General features: G+C 58.8%; 1 protein-coding gene and 1 long non-coding RNA gene across 2 annotated transcripts in view; both read left to right on the top strand.

Moving 5' to 3' along the window:
- Nucleotides 1–18,930, top strand: part of LOC307105335 — a 280,088-nt gene that overhangs the window by 158,301 nt on the left and 102,857 nt on the right. The window lies entirely within an intron of this gene.
- The window catches only part of TMEM181 (transmembrane protein 181), a 28,143-nt gene continuing 18,961 nt past the window's right edge, over nucleotides 9,749–18,930 (top strand). The window contains exons 1-2 of the mRNA XM_079781069.1: nucleotides 9,749–9,919; nucleotides 18,480–18,583. Coding sequence (XP_079637195.1) covers nucleotides 9,912–9,919; nucleotides 18,480–18,583 — 112 coding nt within the window. The 5' untranslated portion in view covers nucleotides 9,749–9,911. The remainder of the gene's footprint in view (nucleotides 9,920–18,479; nucleotides 18,584–18,930) is intronic.

Here is an 18,930-nt window from a genome sequence, read left to right as displayed (position 1 = left end):
CACTGAGGTTGAGCTTTGCCCATATTTTGTTGTTGTTTTGGTGGCTACAGAACTTGTGGAAGAGACATCTCATTTGGGAACATTCTTTTTTTTTTAAATATACTTTATTGATTTTTTACAGAGAGGAAGGGAGAGGGATAGAGAGCTAGAAACATCGATCAGCTGCCTCCTGCACACCTCCCACTGGGGATGTGCCCGCAACCAAGGTACATGCCCTTGACCGGAATCGAACCTGGGACCTTTCAGTCCGCAGGCCGACGCTCTATCCACTGAGCCACACCGGTCAGGGCTGGGAACGTTCTTGTATCGTTAACAGTAATATTTACTATGGCCTAACCACAATGGGCTTGATTTTAAGTGTTTCTTGTTAGGCCAAGTGGAGCCCAAGAAGAGGGGAGAGGGGGCGGCATCCCGGGAGCTGTCCGTGGTGCTGAACTCGGGAGCCGGCTCCAGCCTTTGACCTTTCCCGCAAGAAAGGGCTCTCCATGCGTCCTCCAGCCCCATTCTCCTTCCTGCTCTCGCCGCCAGTGTCTCCTCTTTCCCGGGGCGAGCAGCAGCGAGAGCGGCCCTTTATATCTCTGCCCCAGGCGGCAGATGACCTCGGGTCGGAGTCCCCCTTCTCCGACTGCCTGGGCGGCGGCTGGTGGGCGCGGCACCCTCCGCTCCTTGGGCCCCTCTGGGGACCTTATCCCCACCCGACCCCCGAGTCCTCTGGGCGGCTCCCTGAGCGCGCGGGCCCCACCTCCCTCCGCGCCCCCTCCCCACCTCCCACCTCCCACCTCCCAGCCTCCTCCTCCTCCTCCTCCTCCTCCTCCTCCTCCTCCTCCTCGGCCCCGCCCCGCGCCTGGCAGCCCCGGATCCGCGCTGGGGGGGGAGAGAGGGGGCGAAGGAAGCCGTGCCGAGGGCGAGGGCGGAGCGGCAGGAGGAGGGGCGCCGGGCTGGGCTCGGAGGGCGACGCGGGCATGGACGCCGAGTACCCGGCCTTCGAGCCTCCGCTGTGCAGCGACCTCAAGCACCTGTGCCGGCGGCTGCAGGAGGCGTACTGGGAGCTGAAGGAGGACCTCACGCCGTTCAGGGATGACCGCTACTACCGGTAGGGGCGCGGGGCCTGCAGGCGGGGGCGCAGAGCCGGCCGCGGCCTCCCCACCGCCCTGGCCGGGCCGGCTGAGCTCCGGCGGCCCCTTCAGGGGCACCCAGCCCTGGGCGGGGGCGGGGGCGGCAGGTCCTTGGGTTCTGGCTGCAGGCGCCCGCATTCTGGGGGTCAAGGGGGGGTCGGGGGAGGGGCGCGGAGCTGTTCTCCGGGGCCTGGAAACCGGAGCCCAGATTCCTGGGTCCCGGGAACGGGGCTCCCCGGCTCCGTCCCTGCTGCGCTCCGCCCTCTCCCCTTCTCTTCCGGCCATGCTTCCCCCCCCCCCCCCCCCTGCCACCGCCGCCCGCTCAGGCCCGGTTTGGGGACGTGACCGCTCTCCCCTGAGCGTCCAGCAGGGAGGGCCTTGCCTCTCCTCTGAGGTCCGGGCCCCCGGGGCTTCCGGGAAGTCCCTGAGGCTGGGGGCTGAGCAGCGCCTGGCCAACAGGCTGTGGGAAGCCGCTGTTGGCACCCACAGGCGCGGTGGGTTTGGGGTGGTCTGAGCTCATCTCTGCATCCCTCTCCTGAGGCCAGGGGGCGAGCGGTGGGGCCTGCGCCCGTCCTCCCTGCCGTGCTGTTCTGGGGGACAGCGTGGCCCTTGCCGAGGGCTGGCCACCTGGTGTGCGCTGGTGCAGACAGGGCCCATCAGGGGCTGCAGCCTGGAGCCGGGATGGGGTTCGTCCTAACTACTCCACGGCTGGGGGAAGGCTACCTGCTAACGGCCCTTCCAGCTCCCTCCTCTGGAAAGTGGGAAGCTTGAACCAGAGGTTTCTGGAAGCCAGGATTCTAAGCCCGACTTGCTCACTGCATGCTTAAGGGTGGCAAGTGTCCTGAATGGCCATCTTTGAGACGGCGGCAGGCGTGTGCACATGCTCCGGAGAACATGTGTCACAGTTCGTCAAACCGTTCCCGGAGCCCGAGGCTTCCCAGGCTCACCAGTCTATTACTGAACAGTGTGTCTGTCACAGTCACTGAGGGGTTTTTAAATGAAATTCCGGATCCTATGGTGTAGCTTCCGGATGTGCCTCAAAATCTTTCTAGTGCAGCTCCTGGGGGACAGTATAAGAAACCTACAACCCAGAGTTCAAATCTTATTTTTGGTATGTTCCAATCTCCTTTTCATGAATCTCCCCCCCCCCCGGACCCCCCCCCCACTCTATTTCTTCCTATATTTTATTTTCTTGGGAGTTAGCGAATAGCAAAATGGTCTTCATGCAGGTAGCAGGAGAGAGAACAAAGCCACATCACTGGTTCACCCACCATTGGACTGTCCTTTATTCACTCAGCCATTTATTCCACTCATAGTTACTGAGCGTCTGCGGTGGTTCTGCTGTTGTTCGCGGTGTTGGGGTGAGCGAGACAGGCCGGGTAGCTGCTGTCGTGGGGCGTATGGATAATAAGCAAGTGGTGGCCTGTGGCTCTGAGGCTAGGAAGAGAATGAACCCCGTGCCGTGATCCAGCGTGACGGGTGCTACTTCAGAGGAGGGGTCAGGAAGCTCTTTGGGAAGGTGACATTGGACTGGGAACTGGAGAATGAGTGGCTCACTAGACAGTGGGCTGGGGAGAGGTAAGGAGAAGAGCGGACAAGTGCCAAGTCCCTGGGGCCATAAAAACATGGAGTGGTCACGGAACAGGCTGCAGACCAGCGTGTCTGGGGACGAGGGGTTGGGAATGGCCAGGGCCGGGTCATAAAAGGCCTTGAAGGCCAGCCCGGTGGTGTGATTGGAGTTCCCATGTGGGCCAGGGAAGGGTCTGGGGTGGAGGCAGTGACAGGAGCCGTTTGGCTGCCTGTCCTACAGCAGGCACTGGAATCTTTGCTCTAGGAGCAACTTCACTTAAGTTGGCTCCTGAGGACAAATCCGCCGTGGGTGGGCGGGGCACTGAGGACTCTGCCCTCGGCCATGAGAACACGCTCGCTGCAGCATGCTCTGCAATATGGAGTGCTGGCAGAGCGGGTAGGCTGAATCAGGGGCCGCTTTGTCGTGGGGAGAGGTCTGGGGTCCCTGAACTGTCCTCCACTGCTCCGCTGCGCATTTCTATCCGTCAGGGGGCTGCACCCTTACGGCGCTCAGGGACGCACTCTTGGGCAGCTAAGTTGAGAAGCTGATAGTTACAGCTCCTGCCTCTGTCTGGCTGGAAGGCGAGCTTGCTACTGTAAATTTTGCTCCTACTCTTCTCACCATCTTCACTTTCCCATTAGCGATTTATGATTAACATGCACCAGTCCTTTCCTCCCCGGAGGGCCCGGGACTTGCCTCGTGTAGCTAAGGTTCCTCAGAACAGGGCGAAGCGGGGAGAAGCTGCTAATGCTCTGTTAGCTGGCTGGCTCTTTGCATATTAGCTGCATCATCTGGCTTCACTGAAAACCAGCAGCTATGTGGTCAGAGGGCTCACGGTCATTTTCACAAAATGCGAGGTGACAGTTGTACTGCCTGCTCGGGACAGGGGAGCCTGCGGGGTGCAGGTGGAAAGGCAGTGGGCTGGGCATATGGAACCCCAGCTTCCAGTCCCAGCTCTGCCCTTTGCCTTGGGGAAATATCGAATTTCACTGGTGATCAATTTCCACATTGGAAACATGAAGCAAGGATGTTGTGAGGCTCAAGTGCTTTATGGAGATAACACTAGAAATGCTTCCAGCCCTCGCCGGTTTGGCTCAGTGGATGGAGCGTTGGCCTGCGGACTAAAGGGTCCCGGGTTCAATCCTGGTCAAGGGCACATGCCCAGGTTGCGGGCTCGATCCCCAGAAGGGGGTGTGCAGGAGGCAGCCGATCAGTGGTACTCATCATTGATGTTTCTAAACTCTCTCTCCCTCTCCCTTCCTCTCTGAAATCGATAAAAATATAAATAAATAAAAAGACAGGTACTAAAATGTTCATAGCAGCACAATTTGTCATACTCCTGAACTAAAACTCAGCAGTAGAATGGGTGAAGGTGGCTTGTTCCATAATGGAATATTACACAGCAATAAAAGTAAATAACTTGAAACAACACACAATAAAGTTGAGCCTCACAGACATCATGTGAGCAAAAGAAGCCAGACCCAGGGAGTACCTACACTTCGATTCCACTTAAATAAAAACGTGTAGAGCAGGCAACATGTCTCCACTGTGAGAAGTCAGGGGAGGGTTACCCCGCGGGGACAGGGGGTGGCAGGGAGCAGGCGAGGGTCTTCTGGGGGCTGGTAATGTTTTGCTTCTTAATCCGGTGCCGGTTCCACGGGAATATCTAATTGTGAGCATTTGTCAGGTTGTCCGCGTGATGTGTGCACTTTTCAGTACGTTCACTATGCTTCAGTAGGAAGCTGGAAAGAAAACTAGCTCCTGTGTCTCACTGATGACATTGGGCCCTTGCCCTCTCCCGAGCCAGGGGTGGAATCAGCCTTCCGCAAACCAGGGGCCCAGGAGCTGCGTGGAGAGCCAGTTCCACCAAGGGAGGAGGAGCAGAGGGCTGAACCACGGGGGTTCTGGTAGGAACTAGATGTGGGTAATGGGTGCAGGGTGGGCAAAGGGCTATGTCCATGTCACAAACGGTAGAGGGTTAACCAAAGGAGCGGGACAGTAAATACGTTCCCCTGGAGCAGTGGTCGGCAAACTCCTTAGTCAACAGAGCCAAACATCAACAGTACAACGATTGAAATTTCTTTTGAGAGCCAAATTTTCTAAACTTAAACTTCTTCTAACGCCACTTCTTCACAATAGACTCGCCCAGGCCGTGGTATGTTGTGGAAGAGCCACACTCAAGGGGCCAAAGAGCCTCATGTGGCTCGTGAGCCGCAGTTTGCCGACCACGGCCCTAGAGCTCAGTTCTCAAAGAATTTGTGTTTGGCCATTTGCTGACCCACACGTTGTTTCTCGTGTGATTACCTCGTAAAATACATGAGCAGCGAAGGTGGGCTTGCTTATTCTTGGCCAGTGAAATGATGCCCAGGGTGTCCTCACCCAAGAGGCTTCTGGAAGCAACATTTTGTCCCCTGGGTGAATTCATCGGCCCGGGGGCTGGCCCGCGGTCTCACTGGCCTATGTTAGACCTATATTCCAGGAAAAGTTGTTTTCAGTGACGGCTTCACAGTAGCCAAGCTCTGGACTAATGTGCTGAACCAGATGGCGTGTATTCAATTGGCCGATGCAGACCCCTGAGAACACGGGTCCCGGTGGCACAGCATCAGGGCAGGGCAGCTCGTGAGACGGGTTCTTAATGCTGGCCGTGCATCAGAATCACCTTGGGAGCTTTTAAAAACACAAATGCCCAGGCCCTGCCCTGGAGGATTATGATTTCATTAGCCTGGCTGGGTCTTAGCCAGGATGGAGAACCCAGGAGGGGTGAGGAATGTTTAGAGCATCAGGCGGAGGGAGCCCGGGGCACGCACTCCTCCGCGGACAGGAATATGGGAAGTCATTAGCCAAGGCGCCCCGTCCCCCACACAGCTCAGTGGCCACTGTCAGGACCACCGTGGCTGATTCTCCCGTTTCCGCGCTTCGCTGCTGCCCAGCCTCCCATTTTGGATGAACACACCTGCGCAGGGTACAGTCAGGTTTAAGGTCAGAGAACCACGTTCCTGATGAAGGCAGCCTGCGTGTTTCCACCCTGACCCACCGTGCTGATGGGCTGTTCATGTTTCCGCGGGCGAACTTTCCTCCTGGTCCTCAAGTTATTGGAGACAACCCACGGTGGCTGGCGTCCTGGCATCTCGCTTGTGGCCTCAGTTTCTTTTTTGGTGGGAAGAGTGATCAGTATCCCTGACGAGACTGTGATTTTAGAACCGCTTCTCTCTCTCCATGATGTCAAAGGTAGACAAAGAATTTCCTGAAACTTGAATACTCGGAGCTTAGAGCTAGCCACACCCTGGCCTGCCGAGGGAGGCTGGTGCTGTGGTTCTCTATTTGCAGCAAGATACAGGCCCCGGGCGGGCCAGGGTCCGAGGGCCTGAGCAAACAGGGGTATGAGGGGCCAGCACAGTCAGCTCCCCAAGACATATCCATCCCTGTCTTTCCGCTCTCCTGGCCCAACTCCCCAGGAAGCACCCCTCCCCCCTCCCCCTGACCGCTCTCTTCTCCCTCGAGGATCTTCCCCCACAATTGTCCCCACTTGTCCACCTGTCTCAATCTGACTCCTCCCCTTCGTGTGCACCTCTGCCCGAAGTTCCCTCAGCCCGGCCCCCGGGAGCCACCACACCACCTTCTTCAACGTGTGGGTCTGCCCCCCCCCCCCCCCCCCCCCCGCTGCCCTGTAAGTGGGGTAGAGGTGGGCCCTGCATGTTGGCTCCACACTGTTTATTTCTCCACTTATTTCATAGACGTTGCCCCCCTCCCTCCCACCGGTGACTCACTCCAATTCTTACACACCCGTTGCTTTAGCTGCAGCCTCAGTATGCATATTTTTAGCCACTTCGAGTTTGTGTCCCTCTGAACAGCACCCGACATCAGCTGCCATCGCTGCGACCAAGCCTGTGCCCATCACGGAGCCCGCCCTGCTGCTGCCCTTGGGAGCTCTGTGACCCAGTCTTCTAACCTTGCTGCTGAGTGACTGGACACGGAAGCCCGCTCCCCCACCCCCTCTCCTGTGGGCGTTCCCCTGCCCGCCTCCCCTTCTGAGTGGCGGCCCTGACCACCCAGTCAGGAGGGTCTCCTGCTGAGAGGGACCGCCCCCTCTAGGCAACCTGTCCACGTGCCACCCACTGTTGTGCCGCCCTGGTGCCCTGTCCCCTTCTTACCCAGCTCGGAACCCTGGGCTCACCACCCAGGTCTGGAGCTGCTCTTGCCCACGTCACTGGTGGCCTCTACCCCTCAAGCCCAGGGACCCCTTTCAGGCCCTCGCACTGTGCGGTCCCGAGGAGCTGGCCGGAGCGGGGCCTGCCTTGGTACTGCGGGGCCAGCGACACCCTTCTCTCATGTTCTCCTTCCGCCTTGACCTCTACACGCTTGCAAAGCTTCTCAAGTACAGTCTCTTCCTATTTGGGCTTATGGACCCCGCACTTTCCTGAAGCCATTGCACTGTGATTAACAGCATCAAATATCCCCAGCAACAGTAGTGGGAACACCATTGCTTGTTGCCTCAAACCACCTGTCAGATGGGTTACACGTATGACAGATAGCTCCCTCCTCCTTGCGGCACTGGTGTGTGACTTGAGAAAGGTTGTATCATACGAACCAGATGCTAGCAGCTCCTGTTACCTGTCCGGCAACCTTCCAGGTCAAAAGGAGATGGTGACCAGAGCCTCCCCAACCATCCCCGAGGCCGGAAGTGGAGTTGCATCTATGTCACCCTAGGAACCCACAGTTAGGGCATCAGGGCCGGCTCCAGGTCATTCCATGACTTCTGAGAATTCCTGTTCTTTGTCTTGGCCTTGGGACAGTGTCTTAAAGCCAGATTGGATTCTGGGACATTTGGGGACATTTCTCAATAAGCTATATGGACCAGAACATAGAATACTCAGGTGAGATTCAAAATTTACATTCAAGCCCACACTGTTTCTTACCTATTAAATGGGGATAAAGGCCACTGATAGCTCATCAAGTTGTTACGGTGATTCACTGGCTCAGACCTTAGTTTTCAGGTGCTCGGTAATTGGTTATTCTCACCAGATAGCATGACCCTGAGCAGAGAGCTGAGGAGGCCTCTTGAGAATGGAGTATGGGCCAGATGGGGGGAAGCTGCCAAAATGTGAACCCCTTCTCGGGGCTGATCCGGACTGTATGTGAAATGTGTTCCATTCTGACCTTCAAGAGGAAGCTTGCCAGACAGACAGAAGCAAGCTCGGGGTGGGGAAGCCTGGAGGGGAGGGGAGGGACCTCCTGGGAGGCATGGTTGACGGATCAAACTTCCTTGGAGGCCCAGACTATGTTGGGTCCCTTTCCCTTCTTCCTGTACATGGTCACAGCACCTTTCCGTCTCCCTCTCGATCACAGTTAATGCTGGACGGAAAAATAAACGAGGAAAAGTGTGATCTGAGTGATGCTGGACCGCAGCTCAGGAGAGCGGCAGCTAGGAGACGGACCGGAGGCTGTTTGGCCCTCAAAGATGTCAACTCTTTTTAGAAGCCAGAGCCGCATGGAAACAGCGAGGGTCTGTGGGGAGTCTCAGGAGCGGCCCAGCCGCTGGGCAGTCCCCGAGCAGGCGTTTCCGCACCAGATAGAGCTGCTTCGATGGGAGGGGAACCGGCTGCCCCTGCGTTAGGTTCGTCCCCTCAGAGCCTAAGATGGTTTTTGAATTCGTTTCTAACGTTGGAGAATCATAAGGTGCCGCATGAAAAGCCCTATTTGAAGCCAGCCACTTTCAAAGTGCGGAGTGACAGCGCCCCTTTAGACGATGCTCACTCTCTGGTTCACGGTACCCACCTGACCCGCATCTCGTTACCTGACTGTCCCCACACGGGTGCTTATGTTCCCCAGTCCTGTGGCCTTTTCTCTCCACGGGTCTATGAGAAGACCCTGGGAAATAATCTTTCGTTGTGGCTCCCGTACGAGTCGAGGTTTGTGATTCAGAGTGCTGATGGAACTTCTTGTCACAATAATGTACTCCATGTTCAGGCGGCTGCTCTGCTCCTTCCCTCCAACTCCCAGCCCTCCCCACCTCCCCTTCCCCCTGCGGTCAGCCCCCACATCGTGCCTGCTCCCTTCCCTGGTCCTCTCCGCCCAGGCCCAGGTGAGTTAGGTGCCCTTCGTGGGTGCCCCTGGAGCCACCTGTGCTGGTGGTACCTCATTTTGCCCGTGAGTTTGCTGAGGGAGGGCAGGAACTGTATCTTAGTCCTGTTGGTCTCTTCCCACCCACCAAGGCTGTTGACAGCTTAGTGAATGAACGTGGATACATTAGGAAGGCAGGTTGAGACTGTTATTTTCCTCATTGGGTTTGACTTTAAACCCACGGGACCATGGAGACGGGGGACATTTTGACCGATGCTGCAAAGGAAAATCTCAGAAATATCCAGACTGTGGCTCTGGACTGTTCTAGGTTACAAATGTAGAACTGTGAGCCAAGATCCCAAGCCAAGAAAGTGCGCTTGGTCAGCTGATGTCTTCGCCGCTGCCACAGGGATGGTCCCTGACACTGGCCGCTGCTGCGCCTCCGCAGGCCCAGGTCAGCGACGCTGTCAGCGCTGGTGCTGGGACGGAGACCTGCGTGCCGGGCGGCTGTCCTCGGCAAAGGTTTGCAGAGGCGCCAGCACAGCTGGCAAAGCTCTCCTCCATCGCTCGGGCGGCAGAGGGTTGCCTTCATCTCCTCGCGGTCACAAGCCGCTTTGGGAATATAGAAAGTTGTAGATTCTCTCCCCAGAAACATGCAGACACCACAGTGTCTGCCAGATCCCATTCGCATGCCCCGTGCAGATGTCCTGCAAGCAGGGGTGTGGATGAATTATGGTGTGGCCCCCTCCGCTAAGGACAAGTCATTCATTCATTCACGCCTTCACTCGTTCATTGGTTCCTTCCCGCGTGAGCCCTGGCCCCGCCTCTGGGCTCTAGAGGCGCGGAGACCCACCCAAGCTCCACCCCCAACCTCCCCGGCCCCGCCCCTTCCGCGCCAGCCGCGCCCCTGGCCCCGCCCCTTCACAGCGGGCCCCGCCCATGGCTCCGCCCCTTTCGCGCCTGCCGCGCCCCTGGCCCCGCCTCAGCCCCCCGCTTCGCCCGCTCTCACCGCCGCTCCGGCCGCTTCCGCGCACGTGACCCGCCGCGCGTCGCGCTCTGACGAGTCCGCGGAGCCGCCGCTCCGGCCGCAGTCGTTCGGCTGCGCCTGTGGCTGCCGCGGCTGCTGAGCGGCGCGGGGCGGGCGCGGACCCCGGGCGCCGGCCGCGATGGAACCGTGAGTGCGGGCCCCGGAGGACGGAGGAGGGCGGCGGGGGCTGGGTGTCCGGCGCCCGGGCCCGGAGTTGGGGTTCCAGCGTCCCGCTCCCGGGAGCCCTGCCGCGGGGCCCTCCGCCCACCCCGAGCGCGGGGACGCGGGAAGGGGCGCTGCCGGGCTTCGTGGGGGGCTCGGCGAGGGGCTCCGGCGCCGGGCTGGGTGAGCCGCGGGGACGGGGCGCGGGGTCCGGAGCGGCCTCGGCGAGCGCGCCCGGGAGGCCCTGGGATGCCCCGGCCCTGCTCACCCGGGGGCCCGACCTTCCCGGGGAGCCGGGTGGGTGCCCGGGCAGTGGCCGGCTCCCGGGGCCCCTCGCCCCGTCCTCGGCCGCCCGGACCCAGCCTCCCGGGAGCGGCGCGGCCCGGCCCGCGTCGGCGGCCCCGCGGGGAAGCGAGGAGCTCCCGAGCGGGTTGGTGATGCTGGCGCGTTGGGAGCCTGCCAGCTTCTGGGGTCGGGATGCCGGCCTGCGAGCTCACAGCCTGTGGGCCCCGGGCCCTTCGCCTCTGAAGTCACGGACTTGGAATGGGGAAGACCTGTCCGGCCCAGGGACGCCACCCTAACGCCGCTTCTGTCGCAGCTGTCACCGGGAGTCCTGGGGGCACCCGGCAAAGGGGAGAGCTTACAGCCAGCCAGCTCCTGAGCTGCAGGAAGTCCGGGAGAAGCAGGGCGGTTCCCGCCATCCAGGGCGGCCCTCAGACCGGACCGTGCTGCTCAGCGTTGGGGCGTTGGGACCCCTGGGACCCCTGCTGACCTCTGACCGCGGACACAGGCAGTAAGATCCAGGCACCTGCCCAGATGCCCACAGCTGCGATGGGAGGAAAGTCTGACCTTAGCACAGCGTGGGAGCCAGCCTGGCATCCGGCCTCCCTGCTCTGTAGACCCAGGTGGAGGGGGCCAGCATTACTGCCTCTGGGCCCTCGGGGGCACCGTTCGTTTGTGGGGCCTGTGACTGGCACCCCGTGCAATGCTGGGGGGAGGGTGCCTTCTGGTGTTGTGCAAGGTTGTGACCCTGCGGCAGTGACAGCTGCACGCCGTCGGAGGTTCTGTCACCTACGAATCTCCCTCCTTGGGTCCGCACAGCAGCCCGGGTGGTGTGTGCTGGTGGTTAACCTTTTCACAGGACATGGAGAGGCAGAGGGTTTGGCGCGTGTGGGCCTTAGCCAAGACCCAGTCCAGAGCTCCTGCCGGATCCGGAGCTGCCTGTTACCCGACTTGGTGGCAGTGCGTCCCGCTGTGGAGCGTGGAGCGGTAGGCAGCTCCGCTGAGCAAGGGGCTGGGAGGTGGGTGTGTTCTCTGGCAGTCAGCTAGCCACCACCGTCCATCCAGCATTCAGGATGGCACGGACCTGGGCATCAGAGAAAGTGTTTGCCAGCGAATAAAAATCCTAGGAGGAAACAAGCCTGGACATCCGAAGGGGGTACCAGACTCACTGCCTGGTGGAGTCACAGTGCTCTTGTGGGCAGCGGTGACTGAGAGCCCCGTTCTGAGAAGGGTGACGAGCTACAGGAACAGGGAAAGAAGCTGGAGGAAGAATGGGGTGGGGGAGAATGGAGGGGAGCCGAGCGGGGTCTGTGGCCCCAGGACCTCCCTGCTCACATGCAGCCCAGCCTACTCTTTTCAAAAGGACAGGAGAGAGCGCCATCCAAACCAGCCAGAATGAAAAGTTTCCAGCTCTTAAAGATTGACGTTCACGTTTCCCGCAAACTCCATTCCTTATCTGATCGTGCGAGGGAAGTGTGAGGCGGGAGGAGAGGACGGAGGCGCGTCCCACACAGTTACTGGCTGCCGGACCTTCCTGTTGGGCTGCTGACTACAGATAGTGGATATTTCTCAGGTTCCCTTTGTTGCTTTGCTCTTACTGTAGCATTTCTCTGCAAAATTCAATAAGGTTGGCGTTTCCTGTGGGTCTTGCTTGGTATTTACAACCCATTTTTAAAGAGTGTACTGTACATGTCTCTTTCATCCGGGGCATTTAAGTGTGAAGTGTATGAATTAGACTCCCGTCTGCCAGCCGCGAAGGGGTGGGTGGCGCCGCGGGGCCCCGCTGTGGTTTCTGTCCCAGGCTTCCTCCTGCCCGGTGCCCGGTGCGGTGCGCGGGGGACACCAGGCCTGGGTCAGTATCCTGGTCCCGTCACCGGAGGGTTCTTCAGGATTGTCTCTTAGAATAGGTTTGTTTTTTCTGAACCACAATGATCTCCGGAACTAATAAGAGAACAGCGTTCCCTCTGTACCAGGGACTGTGGTAAACACGTGGACATCGCTTCACGCAGCCCTCCCAGCCACCCTCCATGAGGACGTTTTTCTTATCGCCATTTGACAGATGAGGGAACTGAGGTTCAGAGAAGTCCCTGAGTCTCTCACGTTCACAGCTAGTAAGGGGCAGAGCTGAGACTGAAGCCGGGTGGTCAGCTCCGGAGCCCGCCCCTGACACATGACACGCTGTTGCTGCTCAGTTAACAGTGGCCATGACTGAGCAAGGGCTTTCAGGTAGTAACTCGTGTATCTGCCACAGCGACCCTAGGTGACGGGTCCCTTAGCTTCCTCGCTCTCACAATTTGGGAACCAGAGAATGGAGGGATTCTCATTGCCCGGGTTACGCTGCTGGCCAATGAAGGCCCTCCAGCCCAGGCAGCTGGCCTCCAGATCCCAGTTCTTAACCACTGGGCCGCACCGCCCGTGACCCTGCGTTGACCTGTGTGTGACCTGCTTTCTCCATCTGTTTGCCCTGGCAAGGGTATCGGTGGCCTACCCAGCATGCTCCTGGGCGAGAGACGCTGGGTTTGCAGCCTAGGAGGCATACATGTGAATTCATGGCTTGCTCATGCAAATACATTTTGAGGTTGTTGGGCCATGGCTACTTGCATATGGCTTTTCTGAGTAGCTAAAGGTAAATTATTGGTAACGTATTCAAGTCGGTTGATTGACATTTCAGAGTTCTTGTTCTGTTCCTCCCCTCAGAGTTTCTTCCCGAAACCCAATAAATGGCAGGTTTGAAAGGAAAGGCTGCGGTGAGGAGGCCAAGGAGTGAGTGAGTGGGAGTTGTGGGCCACCTTTCTGCTCCTGACCGTGTGGGTTCCAATCCCACCTCCACCGCCTGCTGACGGGACCTCGGCAGGCGGTCCCTCCCGAGCCTCTGTGTCCCCGTCTGTGAAAAGGGGCTGACCACACCTGCTTCCCGGGGAGCGCCTGCCGGGGGCCCAGGAGGTGCTTAGGGAACGCCAGCTGCCCCTGCCCTGTCCTTCGTTGGTTGGGTTCTGAGCTGGAGGTGCCAGATTTACTCAGTGGTCGTCAGGGACATTGGTAGGATGAAAAAAAGAAAAAGCTGGGGGAGGGGGAAAGCACAGCTTCTACCGCTACTAACTGACATGGTGGCCTCTCTGCTCCCTACACTGTTCTGAGCACTTACTCCATTTGTGCCTCCCAATAGCCCTCGGGGTATTGTTTGCCTCTGATCTATAGATTAGGACACTCAGGCCCAGTATTTTAACCCAAGCACCCAGCCAGTGCTTTGGGCCACAGAAGAAATTACTTTTATACAGATTTCAAGAAGAAATAGAATCTCAAGTAAATGGGAGGGGACCGAGAATGAAAGCCCCTTTCCACTGCCTAGATTCTAATTTTTAATTCTTAAGTGGGAACTCCCTGGACGGGATAAAATGAGTAACTAGGAAACCCTCGGTCTCCCGGCCCCGCTGCGTGCTGGTGTCCCCTGGCGTCGGAGAAGGCGGGCTGTGTGTGCTGGTGTGCCCTCCTCTCCCCAGAGCCCAAGGAAACCTGGAGGTGTTTCCTCGCATCCTCTGCTCGCCCAGGTTCTCTCCATTTGTGGTCATTCTGCTGCAGGCCCTTAAGGAGTCCGCAGCGTGCTCGCGCGCCCACTCCTCCTAGTGCTGTTTGATGAACTCTTACGGGCCCGCGTGGGAGGGAGGAGTGCTTCGAGGGAAACTAGTGTTGGCTCGGCGCTCTGGAGCACCCAGCCATCCTCATGGGCCCCGGCCGTCCAGCTGCAGGAGAGGGAGGAGGCGTGTGTAAGGGTGTGTGCCTGGAGGGCTGCTTGCTGGGGAAGGCACGTGCTTGGAGCTGCAGTGGCCGGATCACGGGCATAGAGGGCAAAGGCCAAAGCCCCCAAAACATTAAAAGATAACATTGGGGTCCTAACTGGTTTGGCTCAGTGGATAGAGCATCGGCCTGCAGACTCAAGGGTCCCAGGTTTGATTCCGGTCAAGGGCATGTACCTTGGTTGCAGGCACAACCCCAGTTGGAGGTGTGCAGGAGGCAGCTGATCGATGTTTCTGGCTCTCTATCCCTCTCCCTTCCTCTGTAAAAAAGTCAATAAAATATATATATTTTTAAAAAGACAACTTTGGGAGAAAAAAAGTTAAATTTTGCAATTCAGGGGTCGATAATTGATCATAGCAGGAAAAGTAATAGAATGTAGGAGACCGGAGTAAAGGCAGGCAGAGGGCATAGAAATGGAAGGAGTCAATAGTTGTTGAACGCCTGCCGTTCGTCAGGCACAGCTTTGGGCCCCGAGCGGCCAGAGGGAGCTCCCCGTGGGAGAGGCGTGAAAGCTGTGGACAGTGGTCACCAAGATGGAATCCAGCCACGGGGGGTGCCTCCTTCCTGCCGCCGAGGGGACAGTTGCTCTCCCCGTGGTTGGGAGGCAGGACCTTGGCTGGGCTGGGAAGGATGGGTGGGTGCGGGCTGGAGGGAGGGGTGGCGGGAGGAGGAAGAGCACTGTGTGGTGATGGGTGGTTGGCGCCTGCCTCACGTTCCAGAAGGGCAGCTCCAGGTGCCTTCAACCGGGGGGCGGGGGGGGGGGGGGTGCCCATGCCTGTGCGACTTAGTAGCGTGAGTTTCATTTCAGTTTTGTTTTATTGTCTGGGTGTGTGTATCAAGAGGAAGCATTTGATGCTAATAGGATAAGTCATGAGAAGTGGCTTACACGACAGGGGTATCCAGGAATTGAGCTGGGCACCTCTGGGGTTGACTCGGCGGCTCCATTCCCTGGGGACCTGGGTGGTTTCCCCTCTGGGCTCTCTGCCCTCCCGTGTGCTCGGGCAGCGCTCAGTACCCACTCAGGTCCAGGAGGAGAGGCTCCGTGCCCCCCAGCTCTGCACTGGGAGGGGAACCTGTCCTTGCAGCGCCTGGTCGATTTCCTGCAGGGTCTGAGCCCTGGTGGGGACGAAGGCTGGGGAGGCGGGAGGCTGGCTCTCAGCCTCTGTGATGGGAGGCTGGTCTCACTGCCAGGGGACCTGGTGGCGGGGGCGGTGGGGGACGGGCAGAGAGTGGCCCTGGACAAACAGCAGGTGGTGCTTCGGTCCTGCCCCAAAGAAAACCGCCTCCTCTCGTGGCCCCTGTTCCTTCTTTAGGGTGCGGTGGCATGGTTGTGGAGAGCCTGTCCAAGGAACAAACACCGCAAACGTGTAACAGGCATGTCAGTGACACGAAGGGCTTGGCTGTCACTCCGAGTGACCGGGAAGTCCCTGGAGAGTTTGGAACGGAGAACGAACACCCCCGGCTGTCGCTGCGTGGCTGGGGAGAGAGCAGAGTGGGTGCTGAGGGTGGAGGCAGACACCAGCGAAAGGTGGCGAGGCCAGGCCGGGGGAGGGAGAGGGCTGGCTCCCTGTGCTTCGGGGCCTCCTTGATGCCCTGAGATGAAGAGTTGGAAACCACGGGTGGACCTGTCCGTGTCCGGAGTAGGCAGTGGCCTTGAGGTATCAGAGTCTAGCTTTTGGTGGCCTGCTTCAAAGCGTCCAGACGCGACGTGGGGAGCAGAACCATGGCCGGGGGCATCGTCAGGTGGAATGTGCTGTGTGTCCCTGACCCAGGACACCCAGCCCTCCCAGAGTGAGGTGCCAGGCAAGGGTTACTGCCCGCCGGCGGGGTGGCGGTGCCGGCGGCGTTTTCTCAAGCAGGGGCTTTTTTTGCTTTCTCTGTTTTGTTTTTCTGAGTTGGGTGATGCTTGATTTTCTAATATTTCTAATTTTCTGAACCAGGAAACGTTCTAGTGAAATCACTTTAAGTGGAAGCTTTAAGGAAGGGAGTGATGGACTGTGATTGAGCCCTGGGCGCGCTCGGGGAAACGGGAAACTCCGGGGGGCTGTTCGCTGCGGACCTAAGTCTCCTTCCCTAAGTCTCTGCCGCAGCCCTCCTCACCTGTGAACAACTGCTTCCGTAGTCGTCACTGACGTGTTTTAACCCTTTGCACTCGCTTGCTTTTTTCTCGATTCCTTTATTCTACTCGGGATTTAATTTTTTAAATACCCCAGATTTTCCAAAGCGCGGCAGTAGAATAAAAAACTGGAGTTTCTTTTCATACAAACTTATTTATTTGGATTTTTTTATATTTCAAATTATTGATACATTCAAAGAGTAATTTTAATCTCGACATCCGAGTGCAAAAGGTTAAAACCAAAATGGAAGCAGCACCGTTCCTGCTCAGCTTTTCTCTGCTGCCAAGGGCGCTCTTTGTGCCGCCTCGTCTGCTGGGAGCCTAGCCCCGGAGCCTCGGCCCCGTGGGGGCAGTCACCTGAGAGCAGCAGAATGGGGTGCATGCGTGACCTTGTATAATTTTTTTAACAACTTTGGATTTACAGAGAGCCAGGACAGTGTGGAGTGTCTGTACAGCCTTCTCCCCGCTCCCCTCCTGCTAGTGCCTCGGAACCACGGCTCTCACCAGGACCCCGAGCTCAGCGCTGGGCAGAGCTGTGAGCTCCTGCCACAGCCCCGGCATCTCGTCCGTCCCTGTAGCTGTGAGGAAGGTTTCAGAGGGCGCGGCCCGGGCAGCGGCCCGGACATCTCCCCTTTGCAGAGTGCAGGCGTGCTCAGCTCCTGGGGGCAGACAAGGACAGAGGAGACCTGTTCTCCCCACCCGCATTCCGCAGGCTCTCCGGGGGCACTCACGGAGCTGGGTCCCTCAGCCCCTTCCAGGGATCGGCAGTCGCTGCCAAGGGCCAAGAACTGGGACATCTTGGGAAGTGTCCCGCTGTCTCTGCCTCAGTTTCCCCATATACAAATCCAAGGGGTTGGGCTTCCTCCCTGAGGCACTGTCTGGCTCTAATATTTTAGGGCTTTCAGGTCTCAGAGCCTCTGGGTCCAAACTCTAATGGGCTCAGGCCACTGAAGCCACCGGTTGTCTCTTCTCGGGCACAGCAGGGCTGCGTGTGGCTCAGCCTTTGGACCCAAGTCCTAAGGGAAAAGATCGAGCACTGATTCCTTTGTTTCTTCGCTGTGACTCTGGTCTGCACAGTCACTGGCCCAAAGGCCTGGCAGGTCCCGCTGGAGAGAGCTGACCTGGATCAGCAAAGCCACGTCAGAGCCATGGTGGCTTGTGGGCCCCACCTTTGCCCTGGAATATGGTCGGCTGATTTCCTGCTGAGGAGCTGGAATCTTGGCCTTGTAGGGGCCGGGTGTGTGTACACAGAGCCACGTGAGCCTCGTGCCACAAAAGCAAATAACCTTATTCTCTGCTGTGGTTTAAGCCTGCCCCTCCCCCTCCGGAGGTGTGTGTTTGACCTGTCTGTGAGGCATGAGAAGTTTCCTCAGCTGCTGAGACCAGGAAATGCTAGAGGAGTAAAAAGCAAAGCACACCCCTCCCCCCCCAAAATCCGCACCCCACCCCGCTCCCATCTCTTTGGGTTTATGGGCCTCCTCTTCAGGTTTCAGGGGCGGGGCAGCCACCTCTCCACATGGGGTCGATTGGAACAGCCTCGCACGCTGGCGTTTACGTGGTGTCTGGACTGCACTGTTCGGAGACCGTGTGGCTTGCCAAACCTCAGACGTGTCTTCTGGTCCTTCGCAGACTTGTCTTGTTTGCCCGCCTCTGATGGAAGGGGTTCTAAAAGAGAAGTGACACTCACCCCTTCACCATTGTCTCCTGACCAAGGGACAGGAGGGATGACGAGGAGGGCACCTGAGGGGTTAGTGTTAGGGTAGGTTTCCATGTTGGTGTTACATCGCAGAAAACCAGACCCCGCAGCGAAGGTCAGGCGAGCTTCACCACCATGGGTGACGCCAGTGGGGGTCTCAGACCGTGAGGGACCTTGGGTAGGAACAACGGGCTGGCGGGAAGACAGACAGGGAAGGCGATGCAGGTGGCACCTGGCGTTCCCAGTCTGGGCTGGGTTGTGACAGCTGACAGTTACGGCTGCGTGTTTGCGTGTGAGTGACTTAGGGGCCTCCCCCACGTGGGCTGTACTCTGGCAGCTGGAGACGGGATGTGTGGAGAGGGGCCTGGCCACCCACGTGGAGTGGCGGGATGTGCCCTGAGTGGGCATGGGAGCCACAGCACATTGTCCTGCCCCGAGGGGTGGGGCGCAGCCGGCGCCGTGCAGACCAGCGTGGCAGGGCCTCTTCTGGGCGGGCTGCACGCCGAGCACAGCTAACGGCCCCGGCCCTGCGGTCATTGAGGCTGCTTTGTCAGGCGGGTCACCTGGTCAGAGAGGTCCGGTTGTGAGGTGAGGAGGGCCTCCTGCGGTCCGAGCGGCTCCCTGCCTGCCCCCGCCCACTGGCTTCTGCTCCGCAGGCTGGCGCCCATGCGGCTGTACACGCTCTCCAAGCGCCACTTCGTGCTCGTGTTCGTCGTCTTCTTCGTCTGTTTTGGCCTGACGGTCTTCATCGGGATCAGAGGTAGGTGCCGGTTTTGATCATTTTATCCTGTACAGTTACCCTGGTGCAGCCCCGCCCAGCCGTATCCACCTGCTCTCACCCGTCAAGGCCCGTCATGGAGGGGGAAGCCCGTTTCTCTCTGCACCCACTGGGTGGAGGGGTGACCCTGGTCCCGCCCCGCACAGCAGCCAGGGCCTGAGTTCAGCGTGCAGCCCTGGGTGGCCTTGACCATGTACCTTTTGTTGGGAAGTCCAACATTTCTGGAGAGGGTTGTGTGCCAAGATCCCGCCTGGGCGCTGGGCAATCCGGACCTTGCTGGCTGGCGTGGGAGGCAGGCCATGGTGCAGCGAGTGGTGGGGAGGGCGTGA

Source organism: Cnephaeus nilssonii (assembly GCF_951640355.1).
Source record: "Cnephaeus nilssonii genome assembly, chromosome: 9".
Lineage (NCBI taxonomy): Eukaryota > Metazoa > Chordata > Mammalia > Chiroptera > Vespertilionidae > Cnephaeus > Cnephaeus nilssonii.
Note: the sequence above shows the minus strand (reverse complement) of the source record. Positions and strands in the feature narration are given on the sequence as shown.